This window comes from Salmo salar, chromosome 20 (genome assembly GCF_965601325.2).
Source record: "Salmo salar chromosome 20, fSalSal1, whole genome shotgun sequence".
Lineage (NCBI taxonomy): Eukaryota > Metazoa > Chordata > Actinopteri > Salmoniformes > Salmonidae > Salmo > Salmo salar.
The window spans coordinates 64,442,434-64,464,821 of NC_138310.1; the positions used below are offsets into that span (position 1 = coordinate 64,442,434).

General features: G+C 46.7%; 1 protein-coding gene across 1 annotated transcript in view; it reads right to left on the minus strand.

Moving 5' to 3' along the window:
• Window positions 1–401: 401 nt before the first annotated feature.
• Window positions 402–22,388, minus strand: part of LOC106581170 (reticulon-4 receptor-like 1) — a 236,398-nt gene continuing 214,411 nt past the window's right edge. The window contains exons 2-3 of the mRNA XM_014163048.3: window positions 5,247–5,698; window positions 402–3,498 (exon numbers count right to left, since the gene is read on the minus strand). Coding sequence (XP_014018523.1) covers window positions 2,512–3,498; window positions 5,247–5,698 — 1,439 coding nt within the window. The 3' untranslated portion in view covers window positions 402–2,511. The remainder of the gene's footprint in view (window positions 3,499–5,246; window positions 5,699–22,388) is intronic.

Here is a 22,388-nt window from a genome sequence, read left to right on the forward strand (position 1 = left end):
GTTTCTTTTTGTGTTTTTGGTCAATAGATGTCACTTACTGTAGTTTGGACCTGCTTTCTTTGGTCAATTTCTCTAAAATAAAATCAATTTCTTATTGATGTGAGTGTTGCATATGTATACAAGCCAAGCGTTGAGCCAGGGAGATGTCTCTATTTGTAGAAAGCAGCCAGTTTAGCCAGCAGTGTCTGATGAGGGGAGACAGATTGCAAAGTAGTGCACATATTGAGGGGAAAACAGGGAGGAAAAAGACAAACTTGCTGACAGAGCCAATTTCAGCTTTAAATTCCTAATAAAGAGAAAGACAAGGAAGGATCCAGCCTGACTCCCAGCTTCTCCTGGGCCTACGGCACAGCCTTGTGTAAGGTGTCTGAATACTAAATAAACACAGTCAAACAGTCATCTTAACATAAGAAGATATAGATTTTAATATCTTTATAAACATTTTGTACTGTTGTTCTTTGATAACGACTTATTTGAACCCTTCAATCATGGCAAAGACAGGAGATAGATGGGGAACAGTAGGAGGGGAACTGAATTGTGCATTTTTATCCAATAAAGGGGTTGACAGGATGTAAGAAAAAAAAGGAAATAAAAAATGTTCCTTTTAGCAAAAAAAAAAAAAGGAAACGGTTAATGAATTTAAAGAAAGATTGTCCCCCCATCAGGGGAGCAGAAACCCTGTTTTCATTGTTGATGACGTCATTAATATTGTTATTCTCATAATAAATGATTAATATTAGAACTGCAGTTAGTTAGTCCTCTTGTTGTCATTGTTAATGGTACAGTTAACATCATTATTATTACAAACATCGTCTACTTATTGTTGTTTTTTCCGGAGGCACAAAAGCTCCTGTAGTCCAGGGGGATAGTAGTCCAGCAGTAGTCTGTCTGTCCGTTTGTCTAGCCATGGTCCTGTTAAACCCCCTGCTACTTTAGAAGTGATTGTCTTTCTCTTGGTTCCCCACATCCATTGACAAGAACAGCAGTCAATGTAGAGAGGTATTTTAGCAGTTCTATTATTTCCAAGAGGGCGGTCCACGTTTTGCCATGCTCGATTCAATATTTTTTTTCCCTCTTCTAATCTTTTATTCATTACAGAAGTCATTTAAGGTACACATATTGTTTTTGTTTCTTCTCTAGTCTTGTTGGACAGTTGTTTTCCTTTGATGTCTATTGATTAGGACAATATAAATGTTCGTCACGTTCTCAATGAGGAGGGGATGCCCACACTGAAGAGTGTTCTGTTCAGTGAAGCCCAAAGCCTCACTGGGAAACTGAGAATACCTCATCTGACCCTTAACGCCTAAGGCTTCGGCCCCAGGCCCCAACTCTGTACCCTGTATAGGGCTCCATCTCTAGGTCCTCTTTACATCTTGGCAAAATCAAACAAACAACATTTGAGACAAGAAATAGACAGATCCATCAATATTCACAGCTTTCTTCTCCTGGGGGGGGGGACTGGTTTTTGAAGGAAATGGGAGTCGACCACAGTCCCACTCACCTCCATAAAGATAATTAGCAGCTTGGGTATATTAGCTTAATATGTAGTAGCACATGTAGAAAATGAAATGGAGCAGGTAGAAAGACAGGACATTTAGAAGCAGGAATTAATAAAGCAGAATGTAAATATTGTAGAAATACTGTAAAGTAGGTAGAAGATGTATACCTAGATATGTAGCTCGGGGTCAATGTTACCTGGACATGGAGCAGAAGTTACCTAGTTATCATACTGGAGCTGGAGCTGACTGGTCTGTGTGTGTGCTGCTCTTTGCAGTGCTGTTTCTGTACTTTTCCATTACTTCTGCTAAGAAGTGAGCGTTGCACATTCCTGTTCTGATATGGAATTATGATTTATGACCGGGCAGCTTCCTGCTTATCTCCCTGTTGATGAGCAATACCCTCGAATACCTCAACCCAATTCTATGCAGCAGCTATTGGCAATGAATGTAATAAACAACATTTGGCAAATAATATGAAACACAAGATTGGGCTAGACTTCTCTGTGTGATGGTTTCTTTCACCACGTCATCTGTTTTCTGTTTCAACCCCTCAATAAGGATTTACAAACTGTGAACTGATAATTAAAGCTGGCTTCAACATGTTTTCCTATCTGTCTCATAGCTAAATTGCTGCATTTTACCATCTCTTTTTTCCCCAAAAAGTTTGGTTATCTGGGCTTCAGCAGAGTCGAAGACAGAACTCAGACAGAAAGAGACAAAGACAACAGGAAATGAGAACATAATGGCAACAGTGGCAGTGCAAGCGTGTTCTGTGTTTTCCTTTCGTCTTTCCTCACTCCCTGTCCCTCACACATCCCCGTCCCACATTTGATGTTGATGTTTGAAAGTCTATTTCAGAGTCTAAACAGCTCCCTACACAATGTTTTACACACACAACCACACACACAAAGTACACACACACACACACACACAGACCTTGTTGTGCAGGAGCTAGAGCAGGTCTAAGGACTGCACTGTTGTCGTTTAGCCAGTATCTATCCCTCCCTCTAGGTCAGCGGAGAATATGGGCAATGGTCATGGGCAACAAAGTTCCCATTATGGCGTTGAGATGTATTAAGGGCTGGGAGAACGTGGCCCTATTGGTGGCTTGTTGCACCCCACTAGGGGGGCGAACAGTGGTCCGGGGAGGGCACTTATGCTTCCTCCGCGTGACCGTGCCATCCGGGGACGTGTGGTCATATTTGCCCCCTTCAAAATCGGGCGAGGAATACTCCTTATCAGCCATCTCCTTTAAGGTATGCACCTCGTTCTGCCCCTTCCCCTTGCCTCCCCTGACGCGCTGGCGGGTGCAGTTCCGAGCGCGGCCTGGCCTCTGAGGGGGCGCCACCCCAGGTTGTCCCTCTGATCCCGTGCCCTCCCCGCTTACGGACGGGGGTGGATGGGGCAGAGGTGAGGGTGGCGAGGGATAGTGTGGTGACTCGTGGTGAGGACGGTGGGGGTGGGAGTGAGGCGGTGGCACTGGATGTGGCTCTTTCTTCAGTGACACCTTATCAGTCCCGGCCCAGGTCTTGCTCTGGTGCAGGGACTCAGAGCCAGAGCAGTTGGGGAAGTCCTCCTTGCGGAGCTGCTTGAGGTCCCTCCCAGCCAGCTCGGCCGGGGCCTGACAGCCTACGGACGAAGTAGAACCTCTGAAGCGTTTGAGCCAGTCCCACAGCGACAGGGCCTTGCAGTCACACTCCCAGGGGTTGTCGTTGAGGCGCAGGTACTCCAGGGCAGGCAGCAGTGCCAGGCAGTCTCCAGACAGCTCGGTTAGTGAGTTGTTAAACAGGTAGAGGGTGGTGAGGCGACGCAGGTCGTGGAAGGCCAGGCGGTCCACCCACTGCAGGTGGTTGTGGTGCAGCAGCAGGCGGTCCAGGGCCCCCAGCCCCCGGAAGGTGTTCTGGTGCAGTGACCACAGACGGTTCCCATGCAGGAACAGGTGGCTCAGGTTGTGGAGGTCCACAAAGATGTCATCCTGCAGGAACTCCAGGTGATTATCCTGAGAACAGCCAAACACAGCAAAATGGAGAGGTTATACACCTACAGCACTCTGTAACACTGTACCTACCAACATGTTGTTTGGTTATAAGGTATGTGGCTACTATAAAGTAGGACAGAGAAACCACAGCTTAACAGCCCTGGGTATATACAGTACCAGTAAAAAGTTTGGACTCACCTACTCATTCCAGGGTTTTTCTTTATTTTGACTATTTTCTACATTGTAGAACAATAGTGAAGACATCAAAACTATGAAATAACACATGTGGAATCATTTAGTAACCAAAAAAGTGTTAAACAAATGAAAATACACCCCCTTTGCGTTGATGACAGCTTTGCGCATCTGGAGTCCTTTCCAACAGTCTTGAAGGAGTTTCCACATATGCTGAGCACTGGTTGGCTGCTTTTCCTTCACTCTGCAGTCCAACTCATCCCAAACCATCTCAATTGGGTTGAGGTCGGGTGATTGTGGAGGCCAGGTCATCTGATGCAGCACTCAATCACTCTCTTTGGTCAAATAGCCCTTACACAGCCTGGAGGTGTGTTTTGGGTCATTGTCCTGTTGGAAAACAAATGATAGTCCCACTAAGATGGGATGGTGTATCGCTGCAGAAAACTGTGGTAGCCATGCTGGTAAAGTGAATTCTAAATAAATCACAGACAGTGTCACCAGCAAAGCACCCCCACACATCACACCTCCTCCTCCATGCTTCACAGTGGGAACCACACATGTGGAGATCATCCGTTCACCTACTCCGTGTCTCACAAAGACACGGCGGTTGAAACAAAAAATCTCAAATTTGGACTCATCAGACCAAATGACAGATTTCCACCAGTCTAATGTCCATTACTCGTGTTTCTTGGCCCAAGCAAGTCTCTTCTTCTTATTGGTGTCGTTTCGTAGTGGTTTCTTTGCAGTAATTCGACCATCAAGGCCTGATTCACGCAGTCTCCTCTGAACAGTTGATGTTGAGATGTGTCTGTTACTTGAACTCTGTGAAGCATTTATTTGGGCTGCAATTTCTGAGGCAGTTAACTCTAATGAACTTATCCTCTGCAACAGAGGTAACTCTGGGTCTTCCTTTCCTGAGGGGGTCCTCATGAGAACTAGTTTCATCATATTGCTTGATGTTTTTTGCGCACTTGTTCTTGAATTGTTTTGCGCACAAAGTTCTGGAAATGTTCAGGATTGACTGACCTTCATGTCTTAAAGTAATGATGGACTGTTGTTTCTCTTTGCTTATTTGAGCTGTTTTGCCATCATATGGACTTGGTATTTTACCAACTCGGGCTATCTTCTGTATACCACCCCTGCCTTGTCACAACACAACTGATTGGCACAAATGCATTAAGGAAAGAAATTCCACAAATTAACTTTTAACAATGTACACCTGTTAATTGAAATGCATTCCAGGTGACAACCTCATGAAGCTGGTTGAGAGAATGCCAGGAGTGTGCAAAGCTGTCATCAAGGCAAAGGGTGGCTACTTTGAAGAATCTCCAATATAAAATATTTGTATTTGTTTAACACTTTTTTGGTTACAACATGATTCCATATTTGTTATTTCATAGTTGTGATATCTTCACTATTATTCTACAATGTAGAAAATATAAAAAATAAAGCAAAACCCTGGAATGAGTAGGTGTGTCCAAACTTCTGACTGGTACTCTATACTGTATTTTCAAATGTAAAATGCAGCATTGTTTTGTTTGACTAAAAGTGTCATATAGCCCCAGTGGCTAACGTACCTGTAGGTAGAGATACTGCAGGTTGCGTAGCCCCTGGAAGATGTTACTGGGCAGCGCACTGAGCCCACAGCGGTACAGGTGCAGAGCATGGAGCCGGCCCAGCCCATGGAAGGTGTCTGCAGCCAGGGAGCGCAGGTGACGGTTGTCCCCCAGGTCCAGCTCCTCCAGCTGGGCGAAGCCGTGGAATGTGGAGGGCTCGATGTAGGTGATGTTGTTGGAGTAGATCCACAGTGTGACCGTGGTGGGGCTGAAGTGGCCCTGCAGCAGCCGGTGGATCTTGTTGTTCTGCAGGAAGATGCGCTCGCTGTGCGGGGGAATGCCTTCGGGGACGGACAGAAAGTTGTGTGCCTGGCAGCTGACGGTACTGGGCGCGGTGTAGCAGATACAGTGGTGTGGGCAGGACCAGGAAAGCTCCAGACCACAGAGAACCAGCAGGAACTCTAGCCCGCAGCCTGGAGAGAGGACAGAGAGAGAGAAATGAATTAGAGGAGGTAGCTACATTTAGACTGGGGATTTGATTCTGAATTGAAATTCTGCCGTCTGACTTTGATGTCTATTTCGGGACTTGAAAGGAAAGAAGAATGATTTTTGGAATATTATTTTCGAGGAAGTCGAGAAAGATGAGTTGGGGGGGAGAGGAGAAATACTGTAAGTGGAATCAAAGTGGTAAAAGAGTGAGATATTGACTAGGAAGAAGGGACGGGCAAGGGGTAGGATGATATGGGAGATATGGAGAAAGCCATGTCAGGAGTAAACAGTATGAGGGATGATGTAGGGAGGCCAGACCAGAGAGAGACTGTCAGATATATCTATATAAGAGAGAAAAATGTATTCTGGCCTGATAGATGACTCCTGTGACCTGTTGCTGTCATAGATTCTCTGGCTTCACGGAGTGGCATTGGGCCTTTGAGGAATTCTGCTTCTATTGAGCCACTCAATACAAGTGTGGACATTACGCTCTTGGCTCGGTATCCACAACTCCAAATCATCTGGTGTCTAAGTCGGTAACAGACTGAGGCCTGTGTTGCTCTTAGAGTCTGTTCAAGATCAGCCCAAACAATAACATGAGTTTCAGTAGGTCACTGAATCTAGTATCTCAGGAAGTCTGATTGGACCTATATTACAGTATGGGTCCTTTTTGTTCATGTACCGCCTCCTGCACACACTACATTTCAGTTTTCTCAGGTTTCCAATATTTCCTCACCTCTGTGAGATAGTATTATTATGAAGCAGTTAATCTCTGTCCATCAGCTTACAACAACTCTACTATACACAACCATAATGAGAGAGAGAGAGTGAGAGAGTGTGTGTGTGTGTGTTGGTGCTATAAATACCCTCTCATTAAACAGTCCTTTAATGCAAGGATTAGAAAATACCTGTCAAAGCAGGGGAGGTGGGGTGGAGGATAAATGGGCTGCGGAATGCTCACTTAAACTTATGTTAAGTTTCTCAGAGACAGTCAGACTTCCTGATGTTTTGTGACACGCTTCCATGGCCCCATGGTGTGACTTATCCATCAGCTTATCTACAGGGGGAATCAACCAACGGGAGAAAAGCAGGAGTCTATCCCCTCGTAATGACAATCCCCATTTGACAAGCGGTGGCTATGTCCCCTTCAATTTATTATTCAAGGCACCATGGCACTCTGATTCACTCCCTCTAATCGATATGTTTCTGTTGCCTTTTAACTCGCTGCTACCTAATCCCAGGGCCGCTACACTGGAATTCAGGAGCAGGGAATTACTATTTTTCAGGACAGGAGATAGCATAGACAAGCATATTTATCTGAATATTCCTCCTCCTCCCCAAACTGTGTCTAAACTGTGACATTCAGCTTCTGACTTCACTGACCTTCAGCGGTAATTGTCAGTGTGTCTGGAGTAGAAGAGAGGAGCGGTGTGCCGTGCATCATGTTACTTGAACAGGGGCAGAAGCCTCTCCCCGCTCCCCAGAGCAGGCCCTGTAATCCTGTTTGTCAACTGACTAACTGTGCATCTTCTCAATCCACCATGCAAACATGCTCCCGAATACAGGTCCTCTCAAGGTTGAACATTGGGGAACACTAAATAGGCTAAAGAACTGTGTGTAAAACGCTTTAACAGTATCAGAGTACACTGCACATCACTGTCATCCTTTGTGGAACACACAGTGTATTGTAAGAAAGGGGGTCACAGATTTGGAAGAGACCTTGATAGTCATGTGTCATGTACAGGTGCATTTGGCGCCATAGTGCCGGAGGGGAAAGGACTATGCATTTTGGTCAGAGGACATGGCCCTTGCAGCAGAGTGGCATCAGTGTCAGGACACATTTGATGGTTCACTGCATTGGGGCACGCATCCCCCACTCATACTGTAGGCCTACCAGTAAAGCACGATACTTGTACCTTTCACAAAGCCAAGAGAAATGTCTAGGAGGAAAACAAGATGATTACAAAATGGAACTTGATATTTCAGTCACAAGTACAGAAAAAACAACTTACATTGTGAGAGGAAACTTCCCAATCAAATAGTGGTATTTTACTTCCCCTTTACATGTCACTCTTTTTCTGTTTGTCTATTTCTCTCTCTCCCTCTCTCACTCCCCAATTTCCTTTTTCGCTATAATATTTACATGGAGATGTATTGAGCATGGCACTTGCTCTTTGACTGAATGAGAGGAGACATGGTGCATTGCTCCCGGGAAATAAATAAGGATATATCAAACAAATACACAGACTCAGAGAGAGTAAATGCATCACCCTGTTTGAGGAATATTTCAATGTATCACAATGCAGTCTATTTAAAAACAGCTTTACATTCATAATTTTGACATCTTTACTATTTACCAATGTATACTATACTTTGGCTCGCCATTTTCCATTATAATGTATACTGATGCATTTTCATGTACATATACATTATTGGCAAACAGCACTGTTTACGTCATACTACAGTTTCACCCTGCTCCACTTTGTGTGGACTACATTGCTTTTTGGATGCCATTTATTTAAGAAAAACTATGTTCAAGCTATGAATCATTGAATGGCTCAGGTAGAATGATTTCCTTATCTATTCCATTATCCATCCAATGCCTCTTCCTTTCACCTCTCAGAGCTGCCGTCACAATAAGGCCTGTGATTATATTATACTTTCCCAGGCCTTGTGCTATCTTTATTTCCATTTTGCTTCATGTATGTCATAGAACTAGGTATCAGCATAAGCCATGACACTGGAAAATGATGAGAGCGAGAGAAAGCAAGAGAGGGGGAGGGAAGAGAGAGGCGTAGATCCTACTTAGATAGGGAAACAATTTCAATCAGTGGCCCAGATGCTAATCAAGTTTCCTACATAAAGATTCCCCCCTCCCGTATCTCCTCTGTCTTCCTCATCTCCGCCCCTCCCTCGTCTCCCCCTTCCCCAGCATATCAGAACCCACTAATTGATTCTTTACTCAGATGAATATGTTCCCCTAAATGACTGCTTCTACCATCTTATCAATTCCTTATCAACGCCTCAGATAGAGAGAAAGAAACAGTGCAGTAGAGTGGCTTAACATTATATCTCCTGTCCTCTCCTTTCACAACCTCCCCTTGGACCAGGATCTGTTTCTGTTTAGCATCACTCCCCTCCTGTAGCAGAGAGACACGGGAGCTGTTGATGTAGATGCCATGGAGCTGCTTAAAATAACCACTAAGCTTGTCTGTGTCTCTTTGTCTCCGGTGTGAGAGAAGGGAGGGAATGTGTGAGCTCCACCCTCGATCTACTTTCAGCTCCACTCAGGGCACGGCGGCATGCTGTGGCACAGTGGCATGGCGCGAAGGCTTCTCCTCCGCAGCTGGAATCAGCTAGACTATTGCCACTAGAGACCTGGCGCTTCGCACCTGCCACTTAACCAATCTTATCACCCCTGAGCCATTGTGGACACACAACATGCAGACACACGTATACACACGCACACGCATGTAGTCACACACAACATGCAGACACACGTATACACACGCACATGCATGTAGTCACACACAACATGCAGACACACGTATACACACGCACATGCATGTAGTCACACACAACATGCAGACACACGTATACACACGCACATGCATGTAGTCACACACAACATGCAGACACACGTATACACACGCACATGCATGTAGTCACACACAACATGCAGACACACGTATACACACGCACATGCATGTAGTCACACACAACATGCAGACACACGTATACACACGCACACGCATGTAGTCACACACAACATGCAGACACACGTATACACACGCACATGCATGTAGTCACACACAACATGCAGACACACGTATACACACACACATGCATGTAGTCACACACAACATGCAGACACACGTATACACACGCACATGCATGTAGTCACACACAACATGCAGACACACGTATACACACACACACGCATGTAGTCACACACAACATGCAGACACACGTATACACACGCACATGCATGTAGTCACACACAACAGGCAGACAGAAAAGGTTTTCTAGGAATGACTTAGACAGATCATGTGGATATAGTCAGAGTTGACAGATGTTTGTTAGGAGAGCTATTGACAGACATTGATTTAAACAGAGAGGAGCTAAATAAGATGGTGCAGTACAGCTGTCATCAAATAAAAATGCAGGAAATGAATGTGTGTCATTATGATAACGGCATTGTTTGCTCACACAATGAGCCATTCAGCCTAAGTTGTATTATATAAATAACTTTGGACACACAAGTGTAGATATGCCAATAATGCCTATTGGAACGCAGCGGAATAAAAGAGGTTCTGAAAGAGAGATAATGTGTTTCTGGAAATGTAGCACCACAGCTATTTCTGGTGACGACTGTCGTCACTCCCTCACTCTATCCCCCACCCACCCTCCCCTATCCTCCCCACCCACCCTCCCCTATCCTCCCCACCCACCCTCCCCTATCCTCCCCACCCTCCCAGGGCCCGTCTCTCTCCCCACCCTCCCAGGGCCCGTCTCTCTCCACACCCTCCTAGGGCCTGTCTCTCTCCCCACCCTCCCAGGGCCTGTCTCTCTCCCCACCCTCCCAGGGCCTGTCTCTCTCCCCACCCTCCCAGGGCCCGTCTCTCTCCCCACCCTCCCAGGGCCCGTCTCTCTCCCCACCCTCCCAGGGCCCGTCTCTCTCCCCACCCTCCCAGGGCCTGTCTCTCTCCCCACCCTCCCAGGGCCTGTCTCTCTCCCCACCCTCCTAGGGCCTGTCTCTCTCCCCACCCTCTCAGGGCCCGTCTCTCTCCACACCCTCCCAGGGCCCGTCTCTCTCCACACCCTCCCAGGACCCGTCTCTCTCCCCACCCTCCCAGGGCCCGTCTCTCTCCCCACCCTCCCAGGGCCTGTCTCTCTCCCCACCCTCCCAGGGCCTGTCTCTTTCCCCACCCTCCCAGGGCCTGTCTCTCTCCCCACCCTCCTAGAGCCTGTCTCTCTCCCCACCCTCCCAGGGCCCGTCTCTCTCCCCACCCTCCCAGGGCCTGTCTCTCTCCCCACCCTCCTAGAGCCTGTCTCTCTCCCCACCCTCCCAGGACCGGTGTGTCTCTCCCTACCCTCCTAAAGCTTGTCTCTCTCTCTCCACACCCTCCCAGGGACTGTCTCTCTCCCCCACCTCCTAGAGCTTGTCTCTCTCTCTCTCTCCCCACCCTCCCAGGACTGGTGTCTCTCCCTACCAACCCACCCAGGGCCTGTCTCTCCCTACCAACCCACCCAGGCCTGTCTCTCTCCCCACCCTCCCAGGACTGGTGTCTCTCCCTACCAACCCACCCAGGCCTGTCTCTCCCCACCCTCCCAGGACTGGTGTCTCTCCCTACCAACCCACCCAGGCCTGTCTCTCCCCACCCTCCCAGGACTGGTGTCTCTCCCTACCAACCCACCCAGGCCTGTCTCTCCCCACCCTCCCAGGACCCGTCTCTCTCCCCACCCTCCCAGGGCCCGTCTCTCTCCCCACCCTCCCAGGGCCTGTCTCTCTCCCCACGCTCCCAGGGCCTGTCTCTCTCCCCACCCTCCCAGGGCCTGTCTCTCTCCCCACCCTCCTAGAGCCTGTCTCTCTCCCCACCCTCCCAGGGCCCGTCTCTCTCCCCACCCTCCCAGGGCCTGTCTCTCTCCCCACCCTCCTAGAGCCTGTCTCTCTCCCCACCCTCCCAGGACCGGTGTGTCTCTCCCTACCCTCCTAAAGCTTGTCTCTCTCTCTCCACACCCTCCCAGGGACTGTCTCTCTCCCCCACCTCCTAGAGCTTGTCTCTCTCTCTCTCTCCCCACCCTCCCAGGACTGGTGTCTCTCCCTACCAACCCACCCAGGGCCTGTCTCTCCCTACCAACCCACCCAGGCCTGTCTCTCTCCCCACCCTCCCAGGACTGGTGTCTCTCCCTACCAACCCACCCAGGCCTGTCTCTCCCCACCCTCCCAGGACTGGTGTCTCTCCCTACCAACCCACCCAGGCCTGTCTCTCCCCACCCTCCCAGGACTGGTGTCTCTCCCTACCAACCCACCCAGGCCTGTCTCTCCCCACCCTCCCAGGACTGGTGTCTCTCCCTACCAACCCACCCAGGCCTGTCTCTCCCCACCCTCCCAGGACTGGTGTCTCTCCCTACCAACCCACCCAGGCCTGTCTCTCCCCACCCTCCCAGGACTGGTGTCTCTCCCTACCAACCCACCCAGGCCTGTCTCTCCCCACCCTCCCAGGACTGGTGTCTCTCCCTACCAACCCACCCAGGCCTGGGTCTCTCCCCACCCAGGCCTGTCTCTCTCCCTGGTTGCTGATGATAGATGCTGTTAATAGCTCGTTACGGGGGAGAATGATTTAACAGCCTGCTATTGGTCCTGACGGTTGACCCTGTGACCCAGCGGTAACCCAGTCCCTTTATTCCTAGCTGTCAACGTAGGGGAAATAGATAAATAAATGAAGAAAAGAAAATGGTTCTGGTCCCTAGACAGTGAGAAGTGACTATGTAGAATATCAATGAAACATAGTTCACACCAAATTTGCCCTCATGAATAACACATCTCTGCTAATAGGAAGGGATCGGTCTGCCTGTCTCTCTACCCACCATTACACAGGACAAACTCAATTTCCTGTTTCTCTCCAAGGACCCTTGATAAGCGTCCCCTTCTATTGCCTGACCATAAATAACACCTTAGCCTGATTTCCTCCCTAAAGGTGTTTACCGTCATGGTCATAGATACACAGCGTGTTGGACCACTAATAATGGCAAAGCAATAAACTAAGCTATTAATTGAGCAGGCTCATTCTTAGCTGTAGAGCATCAGCTGAAAAACATGGAGGGAAAGAAAGGCTCTGTATATAATTAGCACCCTGTAGAGCTCCGTGATGTTCTGCTTTGATAAGACATTGTGTAGGTGAATGTTTTTGTCCTAGTGGTCGTTTAAATAATTGCTGTTATTTTCACCCAGCATCTTAAACTTGACGATAGATAAATGTAACACTTGGAAGTCAGCACATTCATGATGTGAAAATGATAGGACTAGATAGTGGATAAGAGGGAATGGGAGGCTGGGGACCAATGCCAGAGAATTGACATTCACTGAAGAGAACCTCTTAGTATCCTCCCTCTCTCATGTCTGAAGGATCAGATTGGGAGTGTAAGGTAAAGGAACTTATAGATTGGCGTGGTATGATGTCGTCCAGTGTATGGGCCACGATCAGTGCTCTCATCAAATGCAAGCACACTGGCGTCAATTAGGTCCCAGTGATCAGAACGCACAGGATCCCATAAGGATGCCCAGAGGTTCCCACCCTGGCTGGCGCTACTACAGAGAACTGCCCTCGCTCCCACTCATCTCTCCTCTCGTCATGCACCTATGGAGGGAGAGCCACAGTACTATCATGAATGCATCCCAGTTGGCACCCTATTCCTTATGTAGTGCACCCATAGGGCTCTGCTCAAAAGTAGTCCACTATGTAGTGTAAAGGGTACCATTTGGGATGTTCCCCATGGCATTGAGTTTTGGAGGTCCAACCCGGAGGACAGACAGGCACACTGCTCTCTGCCAAGAAGCGTCAGCGCTTCATGGATGAGCATGAATGGTTCATTATCGATGTTTGTGTCTGTTAAGTGCTTTTTATATGACAACTGTTTGATACTGGAGCACATTGGCGAAACTATGAGGCTGCCTTGCCAATAAAATGTCCTTTTAGAGTCACTATCTGGAGCAAGGAGCGTCACACAGGTATCGACATAAAAAGAGAAAGGGAACAGGAGATGGAGACAGTGAGATGGAGGCAGGGAGGGAAGGATGATAGAGGGATGTATTGTAGACAGCCACACAGGTAGACAGGTCTCCTTAGCTGAACTGGAGGTACCTGTGACTGCCCTGGTGAAGAGCACAATGAGAGCTATGCCTCTCGACGCACAAACAAATAGAGAGAGAGAGAGAAAACATGAGGGAGAGAGAGAGAGAGAGAGAGAGAGAGAAGAAGGGAGAGATGATGACAAAATTGACGGCAGCATTTTTCAAGTTGAGGAAGCAGAGGCTCTAAAAACATAAACAAGCCAGGCGCCATATGGAGCATGTAGGGAATGAAGGGGAGGATTTGTGTGAGACTGTGTAGATGAATAAAGCAAAGACCGTTAGTTATTAAGATGGAATTTAAAGGTGCAGTGAGGCAGAAACAGGCGAGCAGGCTGAGCCAACCACAGCTGTTTAATACTTGCAATTTAATTAACACAAGAATGGATGTCTTGTAGATGCTAATTCTATTTTCATGTTAAATTCACATTGCAATCACAGCCCTATTGTCCGAGGTATAGGTTTTAGCTCCACACCTAGCTTCGCACTGCCTAATGGATAATGTAGTGTATGAGAGGGCAGTTGCAACACTCAACTTGCCCAATGCTCTAAGGATGAAGCCAGGCTATCAGCTACCAACTACATTCATTTATCATGACAGTATGAAGCTAAATGATTCAAACAAATTGTGTTCCCTGTGGCGGTATCACACTGCAACCGGCCAATCTAAACTAATGGCTTGGCCCAACCCATATAAATCATCTACCGTATAGATATTCAGTACCAGTCAAAAGTTTGACACTATTTTCTACATTGTAGAATAATAGTGAAGACATCAAAACTATGAAATAACACATATGGAATCATGTAGTAACCAAAAAAGTGTTAAACAAATCAAAATATATTTTAGATTTTAGATTCTTCAAAGTGTAACGTCTGCTTCCAACTCACACTCTCAAACACATAGATCCCCTGAACGCATATCACTCTCCAGATCCCAATCACCTGAATTCTAATCACCTGTTCACACACCTGTATGTCATCATCACACACTATTCAGTTCAGTTCTTTGCACCCCATCATAGTGAGGTATTGTTTGGTTTGTGACACACGTCTTTCAGAGCTCTGTTCTTCCCGTGAGTTACTCCTCCCGTGTATGATCGTTTTTGCCTGCCTCACTAACGGCTCCTTTTGCTTATCCCCTGCCTGTACTTTAGCCTATCGGATTTCCTGTTATCTACCTATTGCCTGATCTCCCGGACTACGTTACTAGCCTTTTCCCTGCCTGTACTGCTGCCCTTTTGGACCCCTGTGTGTGACCTTCTGCCTGTCCCTGGACCCAGCTACCTGCCTCCCCCTGTGGTCCTTTACAATAAACACCTGCTGCGCTCTGTGCTTGAAACCAGCTCTCTGTCTCCCCTCGTGTTCATTACACAAAGTAGCCACCCTTGATGGCAGCTTTGCACACTCTTTGCATTCTCTCAACCAGCTTCATGAGGAATGCTTTTCCAACAGTCTTGAAGGAGTTCCCACATATGCTGATCACTTGTTGGCTGCTTTTCCGTCACTCTCACCCCAAACCATCTCAATTGGGTTGAGGTCAGGTGATTGTGGAGGCCAGGTTATCTGAGGCAGCACTCAATCACTCTCCTTCTTGGTCAAATAGCCCTTACACAGCCTGGAGGTGTGTTTTGGGTCATTGTCCTGTTGGAAAACAAATGATAGTCCCACTAAGCTCAAACCAGATGGGATGGCGTATCGCTGCAGAATGCTGTGGTAACCAAGCTGGTTAAGTGTGCTTTGAATTCTAAATAAATCACAGACAGTGTCACCAGCAAAGCACCCTCCACACCATCACACCTCCTCCTCCATGCTTCACGGTGGGAACCACACATGCAGAGATCATCCGTTCACCTACTCCGTGTCTCACAAAGACACGGCGGTTGGAACCAAAAATCTCAAATTTGGACTCATCAGACCAAAGGACAGATTTCCACCGGTCTAATGTCCGTTACTCGTGTTTCTTGGCCCAAGCAAGTCTCTTCTTCTTATTGGTGTCCTTTAGTAGTGGTTTCTTTGCAGTAATTCGACCATGAAGGCCTGATTCACGCAGTCTCCTCTAAACAGTTGATGTTGAGATGTGTCTTTTACTTGAACTCTGTGAAGCATTTATTTGGGCTGCAAACTGAAGTGCAGTTAACTCTAATGAACTTATCCTCTGCAGCAGAGGTAACTCTGGGCCTTCCTTTCCAGTGGCGGTCCTCATGAGAGCCAGTTTCATCATAGCGCTTGATGGTTTTTGCGACTGCACTTGACGAAACATTCAAAGTTATTGACATTTTCCGGATTGACTGACCTTCATGTCTTAAAGTAATGATTGACTGTCATTTCACTTTGCTCATTTGAGCTGTTGTTGCCATAATATGGACTTGGTATTTTACCAAATAGGGCTATTTTCTGTATACCACCCCTGCCTTGTCACAACACAACTGATTGGCTCAAACGCATTAAGATGGAAAGAAATTACACAAATTAACTTTTAACAAGGCACACCTGTTAATTGAAATGCATTCCAGGTGACTACCTCCTGAAGCTGGTTGAGAGAATGCCAAGAGTGTGCAAAGCTGTCATCAAGGCAAATGTTGGCTACTTTGAAGTATCTAAAATATATTTTGATTTGATTAACACTTTTATTTTGGTTACTACATGATTCCATATGTGTTATTTCATAGTTTTGATGTATTCACTATTATTCTACAATGTAGAAAATAGTGTCAAGAAAAGAAAAAACGTTAGAATGAGTAGGTGTGTCCAAACTTTTGACTGCTACTGTATGTCGTTCATGCATTTCCTGCAAAGTGATACAGGGAATGTGTAATTTAATTCCCATATTGCGTCCTTCCACTAGTGAGCACTGTGAACACTGATAATTGGGTTTCAGTGTTGGGAGTGGGTTGATGACCTAGCAGTAGCTTGGTCTCTGTAGAGAGTCACATGGTTGGGTCTCGTGTGGCTCAGTTGGTAGAGCATGGCATTTGCAACGCCAGGGAGGACCAGTACCAACAAATATGAAAATGTGTAGACCCACTACAGTAAGTTGCTCTGGATAAGAGTGTCTGCTAAATGACTATAATGAATGTAGAATGTAGGATCTGAGGCGTGATGGGGACAGGGACATAGAAATAGATCACCAGACAAATTGCCAAGATGTTCTATTCATTATGTTTCTATGGTGGTGGAACAGGCCAGGGAGACTGTCTCCTGCTGGTGGCTTTTCCATTCCTCTAGTTCAGCGTTTCCCAAACTCGGTCCTGGGGGGGGGCACATTTTGGCTTTTGCCCTAGCACTACACAGCTGATTCAAATAATCAAAGCTTGATGATGAGTTCATTATTTGAATCAGCTGTGTAGTGCTAGGGAAAAACCAAAACGTGCCCCCAGGGTGCCCCAGGACTGAGTTTGGGAAACACTGCTCTAGTCCATTTCATTGCTCCTCATGTCTGCACTGTCATTCAGCCCACCCCTTGAATAACAGCAGCACAGACTGGTTTCAGACCCAGACAGATATGGCTACAGTACTCTGCACTTGCACCATCATTATAACTAGGGCTTGGGAGTCTTTTCTGACCATGTGACCTGACCAGGAAATAGACTGGGCCCTGGTTATAATATGTTGAAACAGGGTTGTTGGCCATTCCCCGCTGTAGCTTTAAGCTTGTTTCCGGCCCATAGACCATTCAGCTTGAATACAAAGCATAATGTGACTGGCCTGTGAGCAATTTACTCTATGAATAAACAATGTCTCCACTAACATGAATATGTTACATTCCACACACATTAATGTCCAGCCTGGATCCCTGATTGGTTAGTGAGTTGTTACTTGGTTACTGAGGGGTAAAAAGAGCAATTTGTGTTTGCGAGTGTTCCGTGAACCATTACACAACCTTTACACAATCACTTCCAACCAACCCCCTCTACAGCATGGTGTGACTTCTACAGGTTCTACCATCCAACACCTACACACAACACCTAAATCATATGTTTCCCAGAGTCACATAGAGAGTTGGGCCAATGTGGTTTTCTCCTCCATAGCCGTTGCTAAGTGATATTTGACGCTTCCGCGATGTGCTGTTTATTTCTGATCGCTTTCAAAATCTATGAAGATGTCCAGTGAAAGCAGATATGCAATTTGTTGACACCACAACACAGTACAGACTTGGATACACATTATCCCGAATCAAATCAAATCAATTTGTATTGGTGAAATACACATATTTAGCAGATGTTATTGCAGGTGTAGCGAAATGCTTGTGTTCCTAGCTCCAATAGTGCAGTAATATCTAACAATATACAACAATACAGACAGATGCAAATCAATAAAAACATCTGTTAAATTCGCTGCTCTGTTTTGCTTGTTTCCAGCGGGTCATTTCATAGGGACTGGTCGGAGGCGCTCTCGTATCTGTTTTGCTTGTTTCCAGCGGGTCATTTCATAGGGACTGGTCGGAGGCGCTCTCGTATCTGTTTTGCTTGTTTCCAGCGGGTCATTTCATAGGGACTGGTCGGAGGCGCTCTCGTATCTGTTTTGCTTGTTTCCAGCGGGTCATTTCATAGGGACTGGTCGGAGGCGCTCTCGTATCTGTTTTGCTTGTTTCCAGCGGGTCATTTCATAGGGACTGGTCGGAGGCGCTCTCGTATCTGTTTTGCTTGTTTCCAGCGGGTCATTTCATAGGGACTGGTCGGAGGCGCTCTCGTATCTGTTTTGCTTGTTTCCAGCGGGTCATTTCATAGGGACTGGTCGGAGGCGCTCTCGTATCGTCACGTCACCTAAATGTTTTGAATAAAGGCGTTAACATGGCAACCGTTGTAAAACCTGTCCCAACTCTCTCTATGGCTGGTGCTTCCTATTGATTATCCCAATCCCTTGTGTCTCTCTAGTCAATTAAATCCAGTCCATCGATTTGTGTTAATCGGAGATGAAAGTCCTTGATGAACACTGGACATCATGGTCTCTCCTCTATCTGAATGAAAGTCCTTGATGAACACTGGACATCATGGTCTCTCCTCTATCTGAATGAAAGTCCTTGATGAACACTGGACATCATGGTCTCTCCTCTATCTGAATGAAAGTCCTTGATGAACACTGGACATCATGGTCTCTCCTCTATCTGAATGAAAGTCCTTGATGAACACTGGACATCATGGTCTCTCCTCTATCTGAATGAAAGTCCTTGATGAACACTGGACATCATGGTCTCTCCTCTATCTGAATGAAAGTCCTTGATGAACACTGGACATCATGGTCTCTCCTCTATCTGAATGAAAGTCCTTGATGAACACTGGACATCATGGTCTCTCCTCTATCTGAATGAAAGTCCTTGATGAACACTGGACATCATGGTCTCTCCTCTATCTGAATGAAAGTCCTTGATGAACACTGGACATCATGGTCTCGCCTCTATCTGAATGAAAGTCCTTGATGAACACTGGACATCATGGTCTCTCCTCTATCTGAATGAAAGTCCTTGATGAACACTGGACATCATGGTCTCTCCTCTATCTGAATGAAAGGTCAGTAAAAGCTTTTTAGATGAATGATTTAGAACTTGATGCGTGCATTTCTCACCACCAATCAGATCAAGGGACTCAAGCCACACATCCTTGAGCTGAATGAGACCATTTTCCAGCTCGCTTCTTTCCTTCTTACCCATGTCATCCCTGCCACACATGATTCCCTTCCCTTAAAGAACCTAGCTGCTTGCTGCTTAAATAGATGCATGCTTACAGCAGCTGCCTTGCATTTAAACCATTTATGCGCCCTAGATTTTACAGATCAATTATTCAGTGCAGGTGAGTTTAGTTCTCTGAGCATGAAATGTTTCTAAAGACACACACAATCGTATGCACACACACACACACACACACACACACACACACACACACACACACACACACACACACACACACACACACACACACACACACACACACACACACACACCACACATACACACACACACACGCACACACACACACACACAGTGTATACCACACAACCACACACACACAGATTCAACAGAACTCTCTAAAGGAGCTAGCAGAAATCTGAGGGGTAAACAACAGTCCATTGTTGCTCATTAGGCGAAGAGAGTGTGTTGAAAAAGAGGGGCAGAGCCATTACTGGTTGGGGAGTGATCTGAGCTGACGTGGAACCTAGAGGGAGGTGTCCCTGTCCCTGCAGCTATAAGACCTACCAGAACAACATGCACACATACATAGAACACACACACATGTTTCATTTAGCAGACAGTCTTATCTCCCCCCACACACACGTTTCATTTAGCAGACTCTCTTATCCCCCCCACACACACACATTTCATTTAGCAGACTCTCTTATCCCCACACACACACATGTTTCATGTAGCAGACTCTCTTATCCCCCCACACCCATGTTTCATGTAGCAGACTCTCTTATCCCCCCCCACACACACATGTTTCATGTAGCAGACACTCTTATCCCCCCCAAACACACATGTTTCATTTAGCAGACACTCTTATCTCCCCCCCACACACACATGTTTCATTTAGCAGACTCTCTTATCCCCCCCACACACACATGTTTCATGTAGCAGACACTCTTATCCCCCCCAAACACACATGTTTCATTTAGCAGACACTCTTATCCCCCCCACACACACATGTTTCATTTAGCAGACTCTCTTATCTCCCCCCACACACATGTTTCATTTAGCAGACACTCTTATCTCCCCCCCACACACACATGTTTCATTTAGCAGACACTCTTATCTCCCCCCACACACACGTTTCATTTAGCAGACACTCTTATCCCCCCCACACACACGTTTAATTTAGCAGACACTCTTATCTCCCCCCACACACACATGTTTCATTTAGCAGACTCTCTTATCCCCCCCACACACACACGTTTCATTTAGCAGACTCTCTTATCCCCCCCACACACACATGTTTCATTTAGCAGACTCTCTTATCCCCCCCACACACATGTTTCATTTAGCAGACTCTCTTATCCCCCCCACACACATGTTTCATTTAGCAGACTCTCTTATCCCCCCAAACACATGTTTCATTTAGCAGACTCTCTTATCCCCCCCCCCCACACACATGTTTCATTTAGCAGACTCTCTTATCCCCCCACACACACACATGTTTCATTTAGCAGACTCTCTTATCCCCCCACACACACACGTTTCATTTAGCAGACTCTCTTATCCCCCCCACACACATGTTTCATTTAGCAGGCTCTCTTTTCCCCCCCACACACACATGTTTCATTTAGCAGACACTCTTAACCCCCCCACACACACATGTTTCATTTAGCAGACTCTCTTATCCCCCCACACACATGTTTCATTTAGCAGACACTCTTATCCCCCCCCACACACGTGTTTCATTTAGCAGACACTCTTATCCCCCCCACACACATGTTTCATTTAGCAGACTCTCTTATCCCCCCCACACACGTGTTTCATTTAGCAGACACTCTTATCCCCCCCCACACACACGTTTCATTTAGCAGACTCTCTTATCTCCCCCCACACACATGTTTCATTTAGCAGACACTCTTATCCCCCCAAACACACATGTTTCATTTAGCAGACTCTCTTATCCCCCCCACACACACGTTTCATTTAGCAGACACTCTTATCCCCCCAAACATACATGTTTCATTTAGCAGACACTCTTATCCCCCCAAACACACATGTTTCATTTAGCAGACTCTCTTACCCCCCCCCCCCACACACATGTTTCATTTAGCAGACTTTCTTACCCCCCCCCCCACACACACACGTTTCATTTAGCAGACTCTCTTATCCCCCCCCACACACATGTTTCATTTAGCAGACTTTCTTACCCCCCCCACACACACACGTTTCATTTAGCAGACTCTCTTATCCCCCCCACACACATGTTTCATTTAGCAGACTCTCTTATCCCCCCCACACACACGTTTCATTTAGCAGACTCTCTTATCCCCCCCACACACGTTTCATTTAGCAGACTCTCTTATCTCCCCCAAACACACGTTTCATTTAGCAGACTCTCTTATCTCCCCCAAACACATGTTTCATTTAGCAGACTCTCTTATCCCCCCCCCACACACACGTTTCATTTAGCAGACTCTCTTATCCCCCCCACACACATGTTTCATTTAGCAGACAGTCTTATCTCCCCCCACACACACGTTTCATTTAGCAGACTCTCTTATCCCCCCCACACACACACATTTCATTTAGCAGACTCTCTTATCCCCCCACACACATGTTTCATGTAGCAGACTCTCTTATCCCCCCCACACACACATGTTTCATGTAGCAGACACTCTTAACCCCCCCAAACACACATGTTTCATTTAGCAGACACTCTTATCTCCCCCCCACACACACATGTTTCATTTAGCAGACTCTCTTATCCCCCCCACACACACATGTTTCATGTAGCAGACACTCTTATCCCCCCCAAATACACATGTTTCATTTAGCAGACACTCTTATCCCCCCCACACACACATGTTTCATTTAGCAGACTCTCTTATCTCCCCCCACAAACATGTTTCATTTAGCAGACACTCTTATCTCCCCCCCACACACACATGTTTCATTTAGCAGACACTCTTATCTCCCCCCACACACACGTTTCATTTAGCAGACACTCTTATCCCCCCCACACACACGTTTAATTTAGCAGACACTCTTATCTCCCCCCACACACACATGTTTCATTTAGCAGACTCTCTTATCCCCCCCACACACACACGTTTCATTTAGCAGACTCTCTTATCCCCCCCACACACATGTTTCATTTAGCAGACTCTCTTATCCCCCCCACACACATGTTTCATTT